Source organism: Oncorhynchus clarkii, chromosome 21 (assembly GCF_045791955.1).
Source record: "Oncorhynchus clarkii lewisi isolate Uvic-CL-2024 chromosome 21, UVic_Ocla_1.0, whole genome shotgun sequence".
Taxonomy (NCBI): domain Eukaryota; kingdom Metazoa; phylum Chordata; class Actinopteri; order Salmoniformes; family Salmonidae; genus Oncorhynchus; species Oncorhynchus clarkii.
Window position 1 is genome coordinate 5,842,387 of NC_092167.1, and position 22,251 is coordinate 5,864,637.

Genomic DNA, 22,251 nt, shown 5'->3' on the forward strand with positions numbered 1-22,251 from the left:
ACCTCTTCTCCTATTCTTTTAACTATGTTATATTGTCCCTCTGCAGTGGGCTGTATCACCTCTTCTCCTATTCTCTTAACTAGGTTATATTGTCCCTCTGCAGTGGGCTGTATCACCTCTTCTCCTATTCTCTTAACTAGGTTATATTGTCCCTCTGCAGTGGGCTGTATCCCCTCTTCTCCTATTCTTTTAACTAGGTTATATTGTCCCTCTGCAGTGGGCTGTATCACCTCTTCTCCTATTCTTTTAACTAGGTTATATTGTCCCTCTGCAGTGGGCTGTATCACCTCTTCTCCTATTCTCTTAACTATGTTATATTGTCCCTCTGCAGTGGGCTGTATCACCTCTTCTCCTATTCTTTTAACTAGGTTATATTGTCCCTCTGCAGTGGGCTGTATCACCTCTTCTCCTATTCTTTTAACTAGGTTATATTGTCCCTCTGCAGTGGGCTGTATCACCTCTTCTCCTATTCTTTTAACTAGGTTATATTGTCCCTCTGCAGTGGGCTGTATCACCTCTTCTCCTATTCTTTTAACTAGGTTATATTGTCCCTCTGCAGTGGGCTGTATCACCTCTTCTCCTATTCTTTTAACTAGGTTACATTGTCCCTCTGCAGTGGGCTGTATCCCCTCTTCTCCTATTCTTTTAACTAGGTTATATTGTCCCTCTGCAGTGGGCTGTATCACCTCTTCTCCTATTCTTTTAACTAGGTTATATTGTCCCTCTGCAGTGGGCTGTATCACCTCTTCTCCTATTCTTTTAACTAGGTTATATTGTCCCTCTGCAGTGGGCTGTATCACCTCTTCTCCTATTCTTTTAACTAGGTTATATTGTCCCTCTGCAGTGGGCTGTATCACCTCTTCTCCTATTCTTTTAACTGTGTTATATTGTCCCCCTGCAGTGGGCTGTATCACCTCTTCTCCTATTCTTTTAACTAGGTTATATTGTCCCTCTGCAGTGGGCTGTATCACCTCTTCTCCTATTCTCTTAACTATGTTATATTGTCCCTCTGCAGTGGGCTGTGTTATATTGTCCCTCTGCAGTGGGCTGTATCACCTCGTCTCCTATTCTATTAACTAGGTTATATTGTCCCTCTGCAGTGGGCTGTATCACCTCGTCTCCTATTCTGTTAACTAGGTTATATTGTCCCTCTGCAGTGGGCTGTATCACCTCTTCTCCTATTCTCTTAACTATGTTATATTGTCCCTCTGCAGTGGGCTGTATCCCCTCTTCTCCTATTCTTTTAACTAGGTTATATTGTCCCTCTGCAGTGGGCTGTATCCCCTCTTCTCCTATTCTTTTAACTAGGTTATATTGTCCCTCTGCAGTGGGCTGTATCCCCTCTTCTCCTATTCTTTTAACTAGGTTATATTGTCCCTCTGCAGTGGGCTGTATCACCTCTTCTCCTATTCTCTTAACTATGTTATATTGTCCCTCTGCAGTGGGCTGTATCACCTCGTCTCCTATTCTGTTAACTAGGTTATATTGTCCCTCTGCAGTGGGCTGTGTTATATTGTCCCTCTGCAGTGGGCTGTATCACCTCTTCTCCTATTCTCTTAACTGTGTTATATTGTCCCTCTGCAGTGGGCTGTATCACCTCTTCTCCTATTCTTTTAACTATGTTATATTGTCCCTCTGCAGTGGGCTGTATCACCTCTTCTCCTATTCTGGTAACTAGGTTATATTGTCCCTCTGCAGTGGGCTGTATCACCTCTTCTCCTATTCTTTTAACTATGTTATATTGTCCCTCTGCAGTGGGCTGTATCACCTCTTCTCCTATTCTCTTAACTATGTTATATTGCCCTCTGCAGTGGGCTGTATCACCTCTTCTCCTATTCTTTTAACTAGGTTATATTGTCCCTCTGCAGTGGGCTGTATCACCTCTTCTCCTATTCTTTTAACTAGGTTATATTGTCCCTCTGCAGTGGGCTGTGTTATATTGTCCCTCTGCAGTGGGCTGTATCACCTCTTCTCCTATTCTGTTAACTAGGTTATATTGTCCCTCTGCAGTGGGCTGTATCACCTCTTCTCCTATTCTCTTAACTAGGTTATATTGTCCCTCTGCAGTGGGCTGTATCACCTCTTCTCCTATTCTCTTAACTAGGTTATATTGTCCCTCTGCAGTGGGCTGTATCACCTCTTCTCCTATTCTCTTAACTAGGTTATATTGTCCCTCTGCAGTGGGCTGTATCACCTCTTCTCCTATTCTCTTAACTAGGTTATATTGTCCCTCTGCAGTGGGCTGTATCACCTCTTCTCCTATTCTTTTAACTATGTTATATTGTCCCTCTGCAGTGGGCTGTATCACCTCTTCTCCTATTCTTTTAACTGTGTTATATTGTCCCTCTGCAGTGGGCTGTATCACCTCTTCTCCTATTCTTTTAACTATGTTATATTGTCCCTCTGCAGTGGGCTGTATCACCTCTTCTCCTATTCTCTTAACTAGGTTATATTGTCCCTCTGCAGTGGGCTGTATCACCTCTTCTCCTATTCTCTTAACTAGGTTATATTGTCCCTCTGCAGTGGGCTGTATCCCCTCTTCTCCTATTCTTTTAACTAGGTTATATTGTCCCTCTGCAGTGGGCTGTATCACCTCTTCTCCTATTCTTTTAACTAGGTTATATTGTCCCTCTGCAGTGGGCTGTATCACCTCTTCTCCTATTCTCTTAACTATGTTATATTGTCCCTCTGCAGTGGGCTGTATCACCTCTTCTCCTATTCTTTTAACTAGGTTATATTGTCCCTCTGCAGTGGGCTGTATCACCTCTTCTCCTATTCTTTTAACTAGGTTATATTGTCCCTCTGCAGTGGGCTGTATCACCTCTTCTCCTATTCTTTTAACTAGGTTATATTGTCCCTCTGCAGTGGGCTGTATCACCTCTTCTCCTATTCTTTTAACTGTGCTATATTGTCCCTCTGCAGTGGGCTGTATCACCTCTTCTCCTATTCTTTTAACTAGGTTATATTGTCCCTCTGCAGTGGGCTGTATCACCTCTTCTCCTATTCTTTTAACTGTGTTATATTGTCCCTCTGCAGTGGGCTGTATCACCTCTTCTCCTATTCTTTTAACTGTGTTATATTGTCCCTCTGCAGTGGGCTGTATCACCTCTTCTCCTATTCTTTTAACTAGGTTATATTGTCCCTCTGCAGTGGGCTGTATCACCTCTTCTCCTATTCTCTTAACTATGTTATATTGTCCCTCTGCAGTGGGCTGTATCACCTCTTCTCCTATTCTCTTAACTATGTTATATTGTCCCTCTGCAGTGGGCTGTATCACCTCTTCTCCTATTCTCTTAACTAGGTTATATTGTCCCTCTGCAGTGGGCTGTATCCCCTCTTCTCCTATTCTTTTAACTAGGTTATATTGTCCCTCTGCAGTGGGCTGTATCACCTCTTCTCCTATTCTTTTAACTAGGTTATATTGTCCCTCTGCAGTGGGCTGTATCACCTCTTCTCCTATTCTTTTAACTATGTTATATTGCCCTCTGCAGTGGGCTGTATCACCTCTTCTCCTGTTCTCTTAACTAGGTTATATTGTCCCTCTGCAGTGGGCTGTTTTACCTCTTCTCCTATTCTTTTAACTAGGTTATATTGTCCCTCTGCAGTGGGCTGTATCACCTCTTCTCCTATTCTCTTAACTGTGTTATATTGTCCCTCTGCAGTGGGCTGTATCACCTCTTCTCCTATTCTTTTAACTAGGTTATATTGTCCCTCTGCAGTGGGCTGTATCACCTCTTCTCCTATTCTCTTAACTGTGTTATATTGTCCCTCTGCAGTGGGCTGTGTTATATTGTCCCTCTGCAGTGGGCTGTATCACCTCTTCTCCTATTCTTTTAACTATGTTATATTGTCCCTCTGCAGTGGGCTGTATCCCCTCTTCTCCTATTCGTTTAACTAGGTTATATTGTCCCTCTGCAGTGGGCTGTATCCCCTGCTGTAGAGCTCTATCAGGGCTCTGTTTCATCTCTCACCTGATGATTGTAACAGCTTTCTTACACAGATAACTCTACTACGAGTGTATTTTGATTGCGGGAAGCTGATCAACTCTGTGGCTTCCCATAATATTCCAGGCTGATTTCCACATTTACAAGATCAGAGCAGTGAATGTGTGCGGCAGGGAACACACAGCCTTGTGGGATTCCAAAGAGGCTACAGGTAGGTAGCACTCGTACAAATGAATAATACATAGTGTTATTTACATGATGTATAGCTTAAAAGCTAGCCGCCCCCCGCGGGCCTAGATGTATTACTAATACCCGAGGGAGAGCGGCGGAACACAGCTCTCTAGAAACTGGCAAATTGTAAAAGAAAAAATCTAATATAAAACCTATCTGAATATAAATTGGGTTTTGTCTGACTCTACCACTGTATATTGAAACGTGCCAGAGGAGAGTGTGTGTTTACGTCTATCCTTGTGTGTGTGTGTGTGTGTGTGTGCCATTAATATCAACGTTGAGACAATACCATTACCATATGCGTTTCTTAGAGGGCCTAAAAGACATCCACTTTCCAATGACTTGAGAGAAATAAAGAAGAACGAGAGGACAATGGTATCAGAACGGCACCGTCTGACCTGGTCGTCTGGCCTGGACCTTATTAAATTAAACACACACTAGAGCAGTGAAAGAAAGCAGCCAGCGTCAGCAGGTATTATGGAAATAGACCTTTCCTCTGAACCTACAGTTTAGAGTGAGTTTTAGCAAGCGAGAAACACTATGGTCTCAAACGCAGGGGCAACCAAGAGTCTTTGTTAGTGTATGTGTGTGTGTGCGTGTGTATGTGTATGTGTGTGTGTGTGTATGTGTGTGTGTGTATATGTGTGTGTGTGTGTTTGGTCGGCAACAACCATGAAGTCATGTAGGAAGGAAATGAACTGTACTAGTGGTACTACACACAGTGACCTAAGTACATCTGGGGTTTGATGAAGCTACATGACAACTACTGGGAGAGACAGATCCTGGAACAGTACAACTTACTTTCTAATGTCTGTAGCAGTTGCCCGTAGCTACTCTACTGGAAGAGACAGATCCTGGAACAGTACAACTTACTTTCTAATGTCTGTAGCAGTTGCCCGTAGCTATTCTACTGGGAGAGACAGATCCTGGAACAGTACAACTTACTTTCTAATGTCTGTAGCAGTTGCCCGTAGCTACTCTACTGGAAGAGACAGATCCTGGAACAGTACAACTTACTTTCTAATGTCTGTAGCAGTTGCCCGTAGCTATTCTACTGGGAGAGACAGATCCTGGAACAGTACAACTTACTTTCTAATGTCTGTAGCAGTTGCCCATAGCTACTCTACTGGGAGAGACAGATCCTGGAACAGTACAACTTACTTTCTAATGTCTGTAGCAGTTGCCCGTAGCGGGGCAAGATCATTATTGCCATTCTTTTCAGACAACAAAATCATGCAGCAATATGGGAATAAACAGACGCTTTCATTAGATGTAGAACTCATTCATGTTTTACTTTTCAGACAGTAGAGATTTGTAAACAAAACAACATGTCTTATAAATTACAGTAGATGGGGATAGACACCAACAAGTTATTCATACGTATCCCAAGGTACACCCCCCCCCCCCCCCCCCCCGCCCGCGGGCCCACCTGTTTAGCTTGGTTGACACACTGCAGGTAGCGGGAGGCGATGGTGGAGCAGAGCAGCGTCTTCCCACTGTGTTCCTGGTAGCACTTCAGAATCTGACCCTGCAGATCAGCACACACTGGACTCACCTCAAACCGCCTGGAGGAGACAGACTTTAGTATTTACAATCAATATCATACACTACACACATTACACATTCAAATCAATCACATCAGCCCACACATACACACCTAGAAAACAACTACTAACATTCCCCATTTACTGACAGCAGGAGAGAGAAGAGAGCGAGAGACACACAAAACATTAAATTGTCCTGCCCATTCGGCCCATTCCCCATCCCACAGCAGTGGTTCATCTGGGATCAGTCAGACTGTAGAAGAGATGGGGCCAAAGGTTGATCCAGCCAATGGAAGTAACCGTCAGCGCAACAGTGACGGGCATGCCAATCCATTCATTAGAGGCTCCCCACGTCAATGGAAGGGCCAGAGGACGTGTGAATATTGGCGAGCCGTGCCATCCTGTCACCAGGAGAAAGGTTCTATACCTGTCCCTCTGGAAACAGGAGATCTATGCAGGGTTTATTTTCTATGGCTAATTGTGTTCTCTTTTCTCCTCAGAAAACACACTGGCCAAACAATGTCTAATACGGACACACCCAGAAAATAAACAGGAGGACAAAAAGGATAAAGAAAATCAACAACAACAAGGACTGAGATAGGAAACCCTTCATCATAGTGATGAAGATGATGACTCTCGTGGGTTTATTGACGACACACCTGAGAACTGAGTATCAGTATTGATTGACTATAGGTTTCTGATTGCATTGGCACACCCTCTCCTATAGCTAGCTGTCCCCGTGGTCGTGCTAAGTGGACATTTATTGACTGATGATTGATTATTGTACTGCAATGTTAAAGGGAAATGGCACACAAGCATTTTCACTGCACCTTTTACACCTGTAAACTGTGTACTTCGCAAATAAACATTTATTTGAGGAATACAGCACCCAAATGGCTAGTCCTTACTTCTGACACCAAATAGCCATTCACAACGCGGAAACAGCTACTGACACCGCGGCAACAGCTACTGACACCGCGGCAACAACTACTGACACCGCGGCAACAACTACTGACACCGCGGCAACAACTACTGACACCGCGGCAACAGCTACTGACACCGCGGCAACAGCTACTGACACCGCGGCAACAGCTACTGACACCGCGGCAACAGCTACTGACACCGCGGCAACAGCTACTGACACCGCGGCAACAACTACTGACACCGCGGCAACAACTACTGACACCGCGGCAACAACTACTGACACCGCGGCAACAACTACTGACACCGCGGCAACAACTACTGACACCGCGGCAACAACTACTGACACCGCGGCAACAACTACTGACACCGCGGCAACAACTACTGACACCGCGGCAACAACTACTGACACCGCGGCAACAGCTACTGACACCGCGGCAACAGCTACTGACACCGCGGCAACAGCTACTGACACCGCGGAAACAGCTACTGACACTGTGGAAACAGCTACTGACACCGCGGAAACAGCTCCTGACACCGCGGAAACAGCTACTGACACCGCGGAAACAGCTACTGACACCGCGGAAACAACTACTGACACCGCGGAAACAACTACTGACACCGCGGAAACAACTATTGACACTGAGCTGTCAGTGTATCAAACGTCACAAGTGCGCTAATGCTAACCAAAACTGTCTGCATAGTTCAGTACTGTTGAGCCACCAAATTGTTCCACTTTCGTGCTAGTTGTACATCACAATGCTTATCTTAAGCTAAAGACTAGCTTCAGTCCACAAATGGTCTTTCATCACCACTGCAATGCCATATGGGTCCCAAAGTGTTAGTGCCTTTTCGCTAATCTCAGCAGCAATGACTATCAACTGCACCAATGATCTCATGCTAACAGCTAGCAGGATCTGTCTCTTGACAGTTAGCACACCCCATAAACCACCCATACATAAAAGATACACCTGCACATGTTAGGGCCATTATGCTAATATTGGCATCATCCTTTAGCAGTTAGCACACAAAAGTGCTGATTTCGCCTGTCAGCACCTTTCTGATCCTTGGAGGGGCATTAGGGGCACAGCTGAGCCCCTCCAGTTCCAATCAGGTGTTGGATTTACTGCCTGTAGTGAGAATTCACCCTCCTGTTGGGATTGAAAGGACACAACGGCCACATGGTTCATTACCCAGGATGCAATGCAGGAGGGCTGGTTGCATGGGACCTCTGAGTATGGCCGCCAATACATGGCCACGGTATTATGGCCAAAGGGATGTCACCAGCCGCCACTGCATTTAACAGCAAGTAGGCGAGTAAGGCACCTATTGATACGAAGCAGCAAAGTAGTGGATGATCAGAAATATATTCTTAACATTGTTAACGTTCCATTTAATGGATATTTCTGATGGTACTGTAGGCTGTCACTATTCTTCACATTTGAGCAGTGATCGAACATAACGCGCCATCTCATATACATAGAAGCTCTTCAAGCACCGAGAGAATCCACTCATTGCCTTCGGAGTGACATGCCCATTTCTCCAAGTCTCTGCGGTGAAGGATGACAGTGTGTCTCACATACACAGACAGCAGAATTCTCCTCCTGCAGCTCCTATACCGTAGCATTCATTCCACTGCCTTTGGGCATCTTCAGGGACCAGGCAGCCACACACACCCGCTAATTATTTTCTTAAGCGTTTGCGTTAATGCCAGGTGCAGCCTGCTGATACAACACAAGTGTTTGTTTCTCTTAGAAACCATTACAGATGACAGAGAGGGGGGGGGGGGGTAGAACACCCAGAGAGGAAGAGGGTAAGAGAGAGCGAGAGAAAGAGGGTAAGAGAGAGAGAGGAAAAGGGTAAGAGAGAGAGAGGAAATGAGAGATAAACCACCGTTTTCTCATTCCTTCCTTCTCTTTCCCTACTCCATAGAGAGACCTGAGACAGTGTTTAGTTAATCAGGACAATAACACTGTCACACACACACACTCTGGCTCACGCAGGGTCATTCATCATCCATCATTAAGATGAATATTAACTCATTCTCACAGCCACGGGTAGAGGAGAGTGAAGAGAAAGAGACGGAGAAAGAGAATTTCTGCCCTCTCAATATTACATTAGGCTCTCCCTCATCAGTTACTATCACCTGTAATACAGTCGGCCTGTGTGCTGCATAGCCACAGCACAGCAACTGTATCTTCCCAATACAACCTCAGAGAAAGGTTTTGTAGTTTTGTTAGTGGAGTAGTCAAGGGGAAGGTACTGTAGCACCACATAGTGAATACCATTCCCAGGGAACTGTCTATGATATATTTACATGTAGTCAGAAACAGCAGTGATTCATCCTGTTCCCATGAAACCTGAACACTGGGGCATCCGTAAACATCCCCCTTCTCCCCACTCAATCGGTTTCTCAACCCCACAGGAATCAAAAGCACAAAAACGTTTCAATGCTGTGACCTTTGAGGAGGAAACAGTTGGTTGTGGTCTAAGATCAGACTTGTAGCTAATATGTTCTGACGTAATGGGTCAGAAATCTGAGGGGGACCATGGTTCATATTTGTTTTTACAATGCTCTTTGTTCAGGGTTGGGAAGAGACCGAATGGCTCCTCTGAACTGTCAGACATATAGATTTGTCTGATCTCTGCCTCTCTCCTTCTCGGTTTCTCTCCCTCACGGTTTCTCTCTCCCTTTCCGTTTTTCTCTCTTTGTCTCGCAGTTCCTATCCCTCTTCCTCCCTCTCATTCCCCTTCTCTAACACAGACAACCAGAAGATTCATTCGCAGGTCAAATCCATCTGCTGTCAATCAAAAATCCCCTCTCACTGCATGGCCATCCCCCTCCGAGGAGCCTGGGATATTTAATAAAACTTCAGAGGGGGAGAGATTGAAACAAATGGAGACGTGAAGCTGAGCGGGGCGAGAGAGGGAGGTGTGTGTACTGTACCTACGGAGTGGGGGGACAATACATCTCTCTGCTTATATAGGAGGCCATCAGTAAAGGTCTCCATGCCAACATAGCTCTATTGATACGAGATACGTTTCCCCTCCATCCTCCTCTCCTCCCTCTCTCCCCCCCTTGATCCATAGATAGAGCAGGAGAGAGGGGACGCTTAGGTTTGTTTCATATAGCTACACTATGGTTTATACACTACAGCCACATAAATCAAGCTGGAGAGGGGAGACATATGACAGACCGCAGGGAGCCGCATTGAGATGAGATGCTTTATCAGAGATGGGGAGAAAGAACGAGAGAGGGGTGGGCAAGAGAGAGAGAGAGAGAGGGGTGGGCAAGAGAGAGAGAGAGAGAGGGGTGGGCAAGAGAGAGAGAGTGAGGGGAGTGGGCAAGAGAGAGAGAGAGAGGGGAGTGGGCAAGAGAGAGAGAGAGAGAGGGGAGTGGGCAAGAGAGAGAGAGAGAGAGGGGAGTGGGCAAGAGAGAGAGAGAGAGGGGAGTGGGCAAGAGAGAGAGAGAGAGGGGAGTGGGCAAGAGAGAGAGAGAGAGGGGAGTGGGCAAGAGAGAGAGAGAGAGGGGAGTGGGCAAGAGAGAGAGAGAGAGGGGAGTGGGCAAGAGAGAGAGAGAGAGGGGAGTGGGCAAGAGAGAGAGAGAGAGGGGAGTGGGCAAGAGAGAGAGAGCGAGAGGAGTGGGCAAGAGAGAGAGAGAGAGAGAGAGAGAGAGAGAGAGAGAGAGAGAGAAAGAGAGAGAGGCTGAAGAATATGAACATGTAAAAAGCGAAAGCACACAGGAGAGGGTGGCTGGAGAGGAGGGGACAGGGCAGAGAGATACACTAAATAAAGCCAGTAGAATAAAGATGTAGCATGGGGAAGAGGGTGAAGGAGAGGAGGGGACAGGGCAGAGAGATACACTAAATAAAGCCAGTAGAATAAAGATGTAGCATGGGGAAGAGGGTGAAGGAGAGGAGGGGACAGGGCAGAGAGATACACTAAATAAAGCCAGTAGAATAAAGATGTAGCATGGGGAAGAGGGTGAAGGAGAGGAGGGGACAGGGCAGAGAGATACACTAAATAAAGCCAGTAGAAGAAAGATGTAGCATGGGGAAGAGGGTGAAGGAGAGGAAGGGACAGGGCAGAGAGATACACTAAATAAAGCCAGTAGAAGAAAGATGTAGCATGGGGAAGAGGGTGAAGGAGAGGAGGGGACAGGTCAGAGAGATACACTAAATAAAGCCAGTAGAAGAAAGATGTAGCATGGGGAAGAGGGTGAAGGAGAGGGGACAGGGCAGAGAGATACACAAAATAAAGCCAGTAGAAGAAAGATGTAGCATGGGGAAGAGGGTGAAGGAGAGGAGGGGACAGGGCAGAGAGATACACTAAATAAAGCCAGTAGAAGAAAGATGTAGCATGGGGAAGAGGGTGAAGGAGAGGAGGGGACAGGGCAGAGAGATACACTAAATAAAGCCAGTAGAATAAAGATGTAGCATGGGGAAGAGGTTGAAGGAGAGGAGGGGACAGGGCAGAGAGATACACTAAATAAAGCCAGTAGAAGAAAGATGTAGCATGGGGTAGAGGGTGAAGGAGAGGAGGGGACAGGGCAGAGAGATACACTAAATAAAGCCAGTAGAAGAAAGATGTAGCATGGGGTAGAGGGTGAAGGAGAGGAGGGGACAGGGCAGAGAGATACACTAAATAAAGCCAGTAGAAGAAAGATGTAGCATGGGGTAGAGGGTGAAGGAGAGGAGGGGACAGGGCAGAGAGATACACTAAATAAAGCCAGTAGAAGAAAGATGTAGCATGGGGAAGAGGGTGAAGGAGAGGAGGGGACAGGGCAGAGAGATACACTAAATAAAGCCAGTAGAAGAAAGATGTAGCATGGGGAAGAGGGTGAAGGAGAGGAGGGGACAGGGCAGAGAGATACACTAAATAAAGCCAGTAGAATAAAGATGTAGCATGGGGTAGAGGGTGAAGGAGAGGAGGGGACAGGGCAGAGAGATACACAAAATAAAGCCAGTAGAAGAAAGATGTAGCATGGGGAAGAGGGTGAAGGAGAGGAGGGGACAGGGCAGAGAGATACACTAAATAAAGCCAGTAGAAGAAAGATGTAGCATGGGGAAGAGGGTGAAGGAGAGGAGGGGACAGGGCAGAGAGATACACTAAATAAAGCCAGTAGAATAAAGATGTAGCATGGGGTAGAGGGTGAAGGAGAGGAGGGGACAGGGCAGAGAGATACACTAAATAAAGCCAGTAGAAGAAAGATGTAGCATGGGGTAGAGGGTGAAGGAGAGGAGGGGACAGGGCAGAGAGATACACTAAATAAAGCCAGTAGAAGAAAGATAAAAGGATAATGAAGCACGTAGGTTTGAGGGATGAACAGAAAGGCGAATGAAAGAGAGAAAGAAAAGAGAAAACAAAAAAGACGAAGAGGGCAAGAGATTCTATACTAAGCGACTAGTTGGTTAGCTATGCTGTGTTACTTCTAGAAACAGACTAACTAGATCTGTCCCTCCTATAGGGCGTAGAAACAGACTAACTAGATCCGTCCCTCTACAGGGCGTAGAAACAGAAACAGTCAGCTCATAGAAAACCATCCTTTCCTCTCTCCTTCCCCTACACCAGTCAGCTCATTGAAAAGGCATAGCTATTCCACTGTACTATGAGTACGGTAGTCTCTCTAGCCAGACAAAAAACTATCTTGACCAAATCGTACTAATGTCTTCTCTAAATATGCATGGACAGCAGTTATAGCAAATCATTGCTATAAGAGGCATACTGATATCTAAGTGACTTTCACTGTACAGTATTGTGTCACACATATGTTACAGGTATGGGTGCAATATTTCTCCATCCATTTATCCAAAACCATATGTTGACCCTAAACTGACACCCACAGTAGGATCTATCTTCCCTATGTCCATGAGTATGGATTACAGGGCCCAGATTGAGTTCTCAAAAGGTACAAGGTCCATTTATCATAATTTACAAGCACTTGGGCTATAATAGGGTTAGGAGGTGAAGCTGGGGCCTCTTAAAAAGCCTTCATGTTCTCTCTGGTTAAGACCGGCTCTGTGACAGTCAGGCAAATAAATACAAATGATCCATTTAGAGAGAAAAATGACACACTTAACTCTCATCGCTTTTTAAAGAAGACCTGACTGACCCCCCATGGTGATATCCATCAGGGAGAGGGGGGAAGAGAGAGATACAAAAAGTAGAGATTGAGAAAGAGTGAGACAAAGAAAGGAGAGAAAAATATTAATAAATTAGCACCAGAGAGAAATAATTAAGAGAGTGAGATAATGAGAAGGAACAGAATAAAGGAGGGCTGCGCCCCCCCACTGACACTGGTCCCGGGGGACATCTCCTGAGGGCTGGGCCCCCCCACTGACACTCAACCCGGCAGGCATCTCCTGAGGGCTGGGCCCCCCCACTGACACTGGTCCCGGGGGACATCTCCTGAGGGCTGGGCCCCCCCACTGACACTCAACCCGGCAGGCATCTCCTGAGGTCTGGGCCTCCCCACTGACACTCAACCCGGCAGGCATCTCCTGAAGGCTGGGCCCCCCCACTGACACTCAACCCGGCAGGCATCTCCTGAGGGCTGGGCCCCCCCACTGACACTGGTCCCGGGGGACATCTCCTGAGGGCTGGGCCCCCCCACTGACACTCAACCCGGCAGGCATCTCCTGAGGGCTGGGCCCCCCCACTGACACTCAACCCGGTGGGCATTTCCTGAGGGCTGGGTCCCCCCACTGACACTCAACCCGGCAGGCATTTCCTGAGGGCTGGGTCCCCCCACTGACACTCAACCCGGCAGGCATCTCCTGAGGGCTGGGCCCCCCCACTGACACTCAACCCGGTGGGCATTTCCTGAGGGCTGGGTCCCCCCACTGACACTCAACCCGGCAGGCATCTCCTGAGGTCTGGGCCCCCCCACTGACACTCAACCCGGCAGGCATCTCCTGAAGGCTGGGCCCCCCCACTGACACTCAACCCGGCAGGCATCTCCTGAAGGCTGGGCCCCCCCACTGAATCTCCTGAGAGCTCTTGGAATGGAGTTTCTCTCTGTTTTCACCATTCACTATCACTTCCATACTATGGCTCTACCTTCGTCATCCCTTGCCAACACACACTAACTAATGTTCGGTATGACAATCAACACGACAGAGAAGACTGCATTGTAGTTTAGTTCTCTCGACTCCTCAGACCACTCATAGCACAGGAAAGGGCTTCATGTCATGTGAATTTCATTCACTTCACGCACAGAAGATTAACTGTCAAAAAATAGAGTTTACAATTGTTCCTACTCTCTCGCTGTTCAGGGGATGGGTTGTTGAGGGAAATCTACAAAAAGGTTTTGGGAAAACTGAAAGTTAGTCAAGATGTCCAGCCCTGTCCAAACCAGGGAAGATGAAACTGTACAGAACATCAGCAACAAAACAGAACTCTTAACCATGGCATCGAAGAACATTACTGTTAAAGTAGAACTATTGTATTCTATGATACATTACTGTTAAAGTAGAACTGCTATAATTCCTATGAGACATTACTGTTAAAGTAGAACTGCTATAATTCCTATGAGACATTACTGTTAAAGTAGAACTGGTATAATTCCTATGAGACATTACTGTTAAAGTAGAACTGCTATAATTCCTAAGAGACATTACTGTTAAAGTAGAACTGCTATAATTCCTGAGACATTACTGTTAAAGTAGAACTGCTATAATTCCTAAGAGACATTACTGTTAAAGTAGAACTGCTATAATTCCTATGATACATTACTGTTAAAGTAGAACTGCCATAATTCCTAAGAGACATTACTGTTAAAGTAGAACTGCTATAATTCCTATGATACATTACTGTTAAAGTAGAACTGCTATAATTCCTATGATACATTACTGTTAAAGTAGAACTGCTATAATTCCTAAGAGACATTACTTTTAAAGTAGAACTGCTATAATTCCTATGATACATTACTGTTAAAGTAGAACTGGTATAATTCCTATGACACATTACTGTTAAAGTAGAACTGCTATAATTCCTATGATACATTACTGTTAAAGTAGAACTGGTATAATTCCTAAGAGACATTACTGTTAAAGTAGAACTGCTATAATTCCTATGATACATTACTGTTAAAGTAGAACTGCTATAATTCCTATGATACATTACTGTTAAAGTAGAACTGCTATAATTCCTATGATACATTACTGTTAAAGTAGAACTGCTATAATTCCTAAGAGACATTACTGTTAAAGTAGAACTGCTATAATTCCTATGATACATTACTGTTAAAGCATAATTTGTAGTCCACACAGAAATCTACAGATTTGATGATGTGCCACAGTCTGCCTGCCCAACAGTCCTTTTACAATGTGTTCTCGTCAGTTATTCAGTCACTAAAAGGTGTGTGAGATCAGAGAGCAAAGAGGGAGGCTTTACAGCCAGTACTTAGGCTTTTAAATGTGTTTATACGAGAGTGTATTGTGTCCGAGCAAGGACCATTTTACAGCCAGTACATAAAGGCTTTTAAGTGTGTGTGTGTGTGGGGAGGGGGGGGGGGTTTAAACTAAGGTTATTGACTGATGTCTGACTGCATTGACCACCATCTTGTACTGGGGGTCCAAGTTGCCTAGTTACGGACCTACGGTCTCCTGTAATGGCAGCGGGTTGATGTGCACTCGTCAGGCGGGTCAAGTCTTACCTCAGCGAGACCGCACACACGCTTACACACACACACACACACACACACACACCCCTCTGTGCTTCACAGATAACAGAGCCTTTAAATACAGACAGGTTAGCTTTCTCTCCACATCCCACATATGTATTGTTAGGGGTGGCTGGAAGAATATTCATTAGACTCTCAGGTTTGTTCTGTTCCCATTTCCTCATTTAATGACTATCAAAATGCAGAGTTGTGTTAGGCTTTAATCACCCAGGCCAAAACTCTGCTCTAGGACTGTCTGGCTGTTGAATATGTATGTGGGGATAGAGGGATGGAGGGAGGGATGAGTGTTTCTCTTTCTCCAGCAGGGATGGGAGGAGTAGACGGAGAGGTGAAAATCAACCTGTTGACCTGTCTGCAAGGAGCTGAACATTATAAACAGTATACACATAGCTTTAAATAAAAACCTGTTTTACACACACACCTGTCATTCAGCTGTAACCTGCACACTGCAACATTGTGCCCAGACACTAAGAGCCAGTGTGTTGGTAAAGGTTTCACGTACTGGACCAGACCGTATGACAGTCCATCTGGACTGGACCAGACCGTATGACAGTCCATCTGGACTGGACCAGACCGTATGACAGTCCATCTGGACTGGACCAGACCGCATGACAGTCCATCTGGACTAGACCATATGACAGTCCATCTGGTCTGGACAAGACCGCATGACAGTCCATCTGGACTGGACCGGACCGCATGACAGTCCATCTGGACTAGACCATATGACAGTCCATCTGGACTGGACAAGACCGCATGACAGTCCATCTGGACTAGACCATATGACAGTCCATCTGGACTGGACAAGACCGCATGACAGTCCATCTGGACTGGACCATATGACAGTCCATCTGGACTGGACCGTATGACAGTCCATCTGGACTGGACCGTATGACAGTCCATCTGGACTGGACCGTATGACAGTCCATCTGGACTGGACTGGACCGCATGACAGTCCATCTGGACCGGACCGCATGACAGTCCATCTGGACTGGACCATATGACAGTCCATCTGGACTGGACTGGACCGCATGACAGTCCATCTGGACCGGACCGCATGACAGTCCATCTGGACCGGACCATATGACAGTCCATCTGGACCGGACCATATGACAGTCCATCTGGACTGGACCGGACCGTATGACAGTCCATCTGGACCGGACCGTATGACAGTCCATCTGGACCGGACCATATGACAGTCCATCTGGACTGGACCGGACCGTATGACAGTCCATCTGGACTGGACCGGACCGTATGACAGTCCATCTGGACTGGACCATATGACAGTCCATCTGGACCGGACCGGACCATATGACAGTCCATCTGGACTGGACCGGACCGTATGACAGTCCATCTGGACTGGACCGGACCGTTTGACAGTCCATCTGGACCGGACCGTATGACAGTCCATCTGGACCGGACCGTATGACAGTCCATCTGGACCGGACCGTATGACAGTCCATCTGGACTGGACCGGACCGCATGACAGTCCATCTGGACCGGACCGCATGACAGTCCATCTGGACCGGACCGGACCATATGACAGTCCATCTGGACTGGACCGGACCGTATGACAGTCCATCTGGACTGGACCGGACCGTTTGACAGTCCATCTGGACCGGACCGTATGACAGTCCATCTGGACCGGACCATATGACAGTCCATCTGGACTGGACCGGACCGTATGACAGTCCATCTGGACTGGACCGTATGACAGTCCATCTGGACTGGACCGTATGACAGTCCATCTGGACTGGACCGTATGACAGTCCATTTGGACTGGACCGTATGACAGTCCATCTGGACCGGACCGTATGACAGTCCATCTGGACCGGACCGTATGACAGTCCATCTGGACTGGACCGGACCGTATGACAGTCCATCTGCACTGGACCGGACCGTATGACAGTCCATCTGGGCTGGACCGGACCGTATGACAGTCCATCTGGGCTGGACCGGATCATATGACAGTCCATCTGGACTGGACCGGACCGTATGACAGTCCATCTGGACCGGACCGTATGACAGTCCATCTGGACTGGACCGGACCGTATGACAGTCCATCTGGATAAGTGGTTAGAAGGACGGCATACAGAGCAGTTAGGAGAAGACACAGTCCTCTAGGGTATTAATAACTACAGGTAGAGAAGACACAGTCCTCTAGGGTATTAATAACTACAGGTAGAGAAGACAACCTTCTCAACCTGTAGATTGCAATACCCTAAAGGGTGTCATCTCAACCTGTAGATAGCAATACCCTAAAGGGTGTCATCTCAACCTGTAGATATCAATACCCTAAAGGGTGTCATCTCAACCTGTAGATAGCAATACCCTAAAGGGTGTCATCTCAACCTGTAGATAGCAATACCCTAAAGGGTGTCATCTCAACCTGTAGATTGCAATACCCTAAAGGGTGTCATCTCAACCTGTAGATAGCAATACCCTAAAGGGTGTCATCTCAACCTGTAGATAGCAATACCCTAAAGGGTGTCATCTCAACCTGTAGATTGCAATACCCTAAAGGGTGTCATCTCAACCTGTAGATTGCAATACCCTAAAGGGTGTCATCTCAACCTGTAGATATCAATACCCTAAAGGGTGTCATCTCAACCTGTAGATAGCAATACCCTAAAGGGTGTCATCTCAACCTGTAGATAGCAATACCCTAAAGGGTGTCATCTCAACCTGTAGATATCAATACCCTAAAGGGTGTCATCTCAACCTGTAGATTGCAATACCCTAAAGGGTGTCATCTCAACCTGTAGATAGCAATACCCTAAAGTGTGTTATCTCAACCTGTAGATAGCAATACCCTAAAGGGTGTCATCTCAACCTGTAGATAGCAATACCCTAAAGGGTGTCATCTCAACCTGTAGATAGCAATACCCTAAAGGGTGTCATCTCAACCTGTAGATATCAATACCCTAAAGGGTGTCATCTCAACCTGTAGATAGCAATACCCTAAAGGGTGTCATCTCAACCTGTAGATAGCAATACCCTAAAGGGTGTCATCTCAACCTGTAGATAGCAATACCCTAAAGGGTGGTGTTTCTTCTCAACCTGTAGATAGCAATACCCTAAAGGGTGGTGTTTCTTCTCAACCTCTGAATGCTCTACTATGAAAAGCCAACTGACATTTACTCCTGAGGTACTGACCTGTTGCACCCTCTACAACCACTGTGATTATTATTTGACCCTGCTGGTCATCTATGAACGATTGAACATCTTGAAGAACGATCTGGCCTTAATGGCCATGTACTCTTATCTCTACCGGCACAGCCAGAAGAGGACTGGCCACCCCTCAGAGCCTGGTTACTCTCTAGGTTTCTTCCTAGGTTCCTGCCTTTCGAGGGAGTTTTTCCTTGCCATCGTGCTTCTACATTGCTTACAGTTTGGGGTTTTAGGCTGGTTTCTGTATAGGACCTGGTGACATCTTCTGATGTAATTATAAATCCCTTTTTTTTACATTTGATTAGATTTTTGATTGGTATGATACTTGTGTGTGTGTGTGTGTGTGTGTGTGTGTGTGTGTGTGATTCATTATGTGTTTACCACAGGTAAGGGCTATTAACATGAATTGTGATGATGTGTGTCAGGACCTCAGGGCAGATTCATAGAAGCTGGGGAGAGGATGATGAAAACTGAGAAAGTATTAGTGGGAGCCAGGTGTGTGTTTGTGCAAAATGAGGTCACTCTTAGGTAGCGGCGTTCCGGTTGGGAGAGCTCCATCATGCTCTGCCAGGAATACCGCTGGAACTGCAGGAAACAGCTGCACTACCCCTACACACTGCAAACACACACCTCTCTACAGGCATCATGTGTGTATGAACCACACAAACACACACCTCTCTACAGGCATCATGTGTGCATGAACCACACAAACACACACCTCTCTACAGGCATCATGTGTGCATGAACCACACAAACACACACCTCTCTACAGGCATCATGTGTGTATGAACCACACAAACACACACCTCTCTACAGGCATCATGTGTGCATGAACCACACAAACACACACCTCTCTACAGGCATCATGTGTGTATGAACCACACAAACAAAAAGATTTACCCATGCAGTGTCACTAGACTTACTAGCCTACTACTACTACTAGCCTACTACTACTACTAGCCTACTACTACTACTAGCCTACTACTACTACTAGCCTACTACTACTACTAGCCTACTACTACTACTAGCCTACTACTACTACTGGCCTACTACTACTACTAGCCTACTACTACTACTAGCCTACTACTACTACTAGCCTACTACTACTACTAGCCTACTACTACTACTAGCCTACTACTACTACTAGCCTACTACTACTACTAGCCTACTACTACTACTGGCCTACTACTACTACTAGCCTACTACTACTACTAGCCTACTACTACTACTAGCCTACTACTACTACTAGCCTACTACTACTACTAGCCTACTACTACTACTAGCCTACTACTACTACTAGCCTACTACTACTACTAGCCTACTACTACTACTAGCCTACTACTACTACTAGCCTACTACTACTACTAGCCTACTACTACTACTAGCCTACTACTACTACTAGCCTACTACTACTACTAGCCTACTACTACTACTAGCCTACTACTACTACTAGCCTACTACTACTACTAGCCTACTACTACTACTAGCCTACTACTACTACTAGCCTACTACTACTACTAGCCTACTACTACTACTAGCCTACTACTACTACTAGCCTACTACTACTACTAGCCTACTACTACTACTACTACTACTACTACTAGCCTACTACTACTACTAGCCTACTACTAGCCTACTACTACTACTAGCCTACTACTACTACTACTACTACTACTACTAGCCTACTACTACTACTAGCCTACTACTAGCCTACTACTACTACTAGCCTACTACTACTACTACTACTACTACTACTAGCCTACTACTACTACTAGCCTACCATTACTACTTCTTCTACTAGTACTACTTATTCTACTAGCCTACTAGTACTACTACTAGCAATACTTTATATACTAGCCAACGATTACTACTTCTACTAGCCTACTATTACTACTACTTCTACTAGCACTACTTATTCTACTAGCCTACTACTATTACTAGCCTACTATAACTACTTCTACTAGCCTACTACTACTACTACTACTACTACTTCCAGCCAACAACTACTACTACCCTACTACCGCAAATACTATTATTATCACCACGAATACTACTAGTCTACTACTACTAGCCTACCATTACTACTTCTTCTACTAGTACTACTTATTCTACTAGCCTACTAGTACTACTACTAGCAATACTTTATATACTAGCCAACGATTACTACTTCTACTAGCCTACTATTACTACTACTTCTACTAGCACTACTTATTCTACTAGCCTACTACTATTACTAGCCTACTATAACTACTTCTACTAGCCTACTACTACTACTACTACTACTACTTCCAGCCAACAACTACTACTACCCTACTACCGCAAATACTATTATTATCACCACGAATACTACTAGTCTACTACTACTAGCCAACTATAACTACATCTTCTACTAGCTTACTATTACCACATATTCTACTAGCCTACTATTACTACATCTTCTACTAGCATACTATTACTACATCTTCTACTAGCCTACTATTACCACTTCTACTAGCCTACTATAACTACATCTTCTACTAGCCTACTATAACTACATCTTCTACTAGCCTACTATAACTACATCTTCTACTAGCCTACTATTACTACTAGCCTACTATTACTACTAGACTACTATTACTACATCTTCTACTAGCCTACTATTACTACATCTTCGACTAGCCTACTATTACTACATCTTCTACTAGACTACTATTACTACTTCTACTAGCCTACTATTACTACATCTTCTACTAGCCTACTATAACTACATCTTCTACTAGCCTACTATAACTACATCTTCTACTAACCTACTATAACTACATCTTCTACTAGCCTACTATTACTACTTGACTACTATTACTACTTCTTCTACTAGCCTACTATAACTACATCTTCTACTAGCCTACTATTACTACTTCTACTAGCCTACTATAACTACATCTTCTACTAGCCTACTATAACTACATCTTCTACTAGCCTACTATTACCACTTCTACTAGCCTACTATTACTACATCTTCTACTAGCCTACTATTACCACATCTTCTACTAGCCTACTATTACCACTTCTACTAGCCTACTATTACCACATCTTCTACTAGCCTACTATTACTACATCTTCTACTAGCCTACTATAACTACATCTTCTACTAGCCTACTATAACTACATCTTCTACTAGCCTACTATTACTACTAGACTACTATTACTACTAGACTAATATTACTACTAGTACTACTTTTTCTACTAGCTAACTATAACTACATCTTCTATTAGCCTACGATTACCACCTCTTCTACTAGCCTACTATTACCACATCTTCTACTAGCCTACTATTACCACATCTTCTACTAGCCTACTATTACCACATCTTCTACTAGCCTACTATTACTACATCTTCTACTAGCCTACTATAACTACATCTTCTACTAGCCTACTATAACTACATCTTCTACTAGCCTACTATAACTACATCTTCTACTAGCCTACTATTACTACTAGCCTACTATTACTACTAGACTACTATTACTACTAGTACTACTTTTTCTACTAGCTAACTATAACTACATCTTCTATTAGCCTACTATTACTACATCTTCTACTAGCCTACTATAACTACTTCTTCTACTAGCCTACTAGTACTACCTATTCTACTAGCCTACTAGTACTACCTATTCTACTAGCCTACTAGGACTACTGCTTCTACTAGTCTACTAGGACTACTGCTTCTACTAGCCTACTATTAGTAATGTTTCTACTACAAGTCTACTGTTACTCATTTTTC

At 45.1% G+C, this 22,251-nt stretch overlaps 1 protein-coding gene across 6 annotated transcripts in view; it reads right to left on the reverse strand.

The window, feature by feature from the left end:
- LOC139378420 (MICOS complex subunit MIC19-like) overlaps window positions 1-22,251 on the reverse strand; it is a 120,280-nt gene that overhangs the window by 10,960 nt on the left and 87,069 nt on the right. For 4 of the 6 annotated variants that reach the window (XM_071120577.1, XM_071120576.1, XM_071120580.1 and 1 more), the window contains 2 exons: window positions 5,605-5,740; window positions 5,337-5,389 (listed from right to left, as the gene is read on the reverse strand). In XM_071120577.1, coding sequence (XP_070976678.1) covers window positions 5,337-5,389; window positions 5,605-5,740 — 189 coding nt within the window. The remainder of the gene's footprint in view (window positions 1-5,336; window positions 5,390-5,604; window positions 5,741-22,251) is intronic. The other 2 variants (XM_071120581.1, XM_071120578.1) reach the window with 1 other exon arrangement.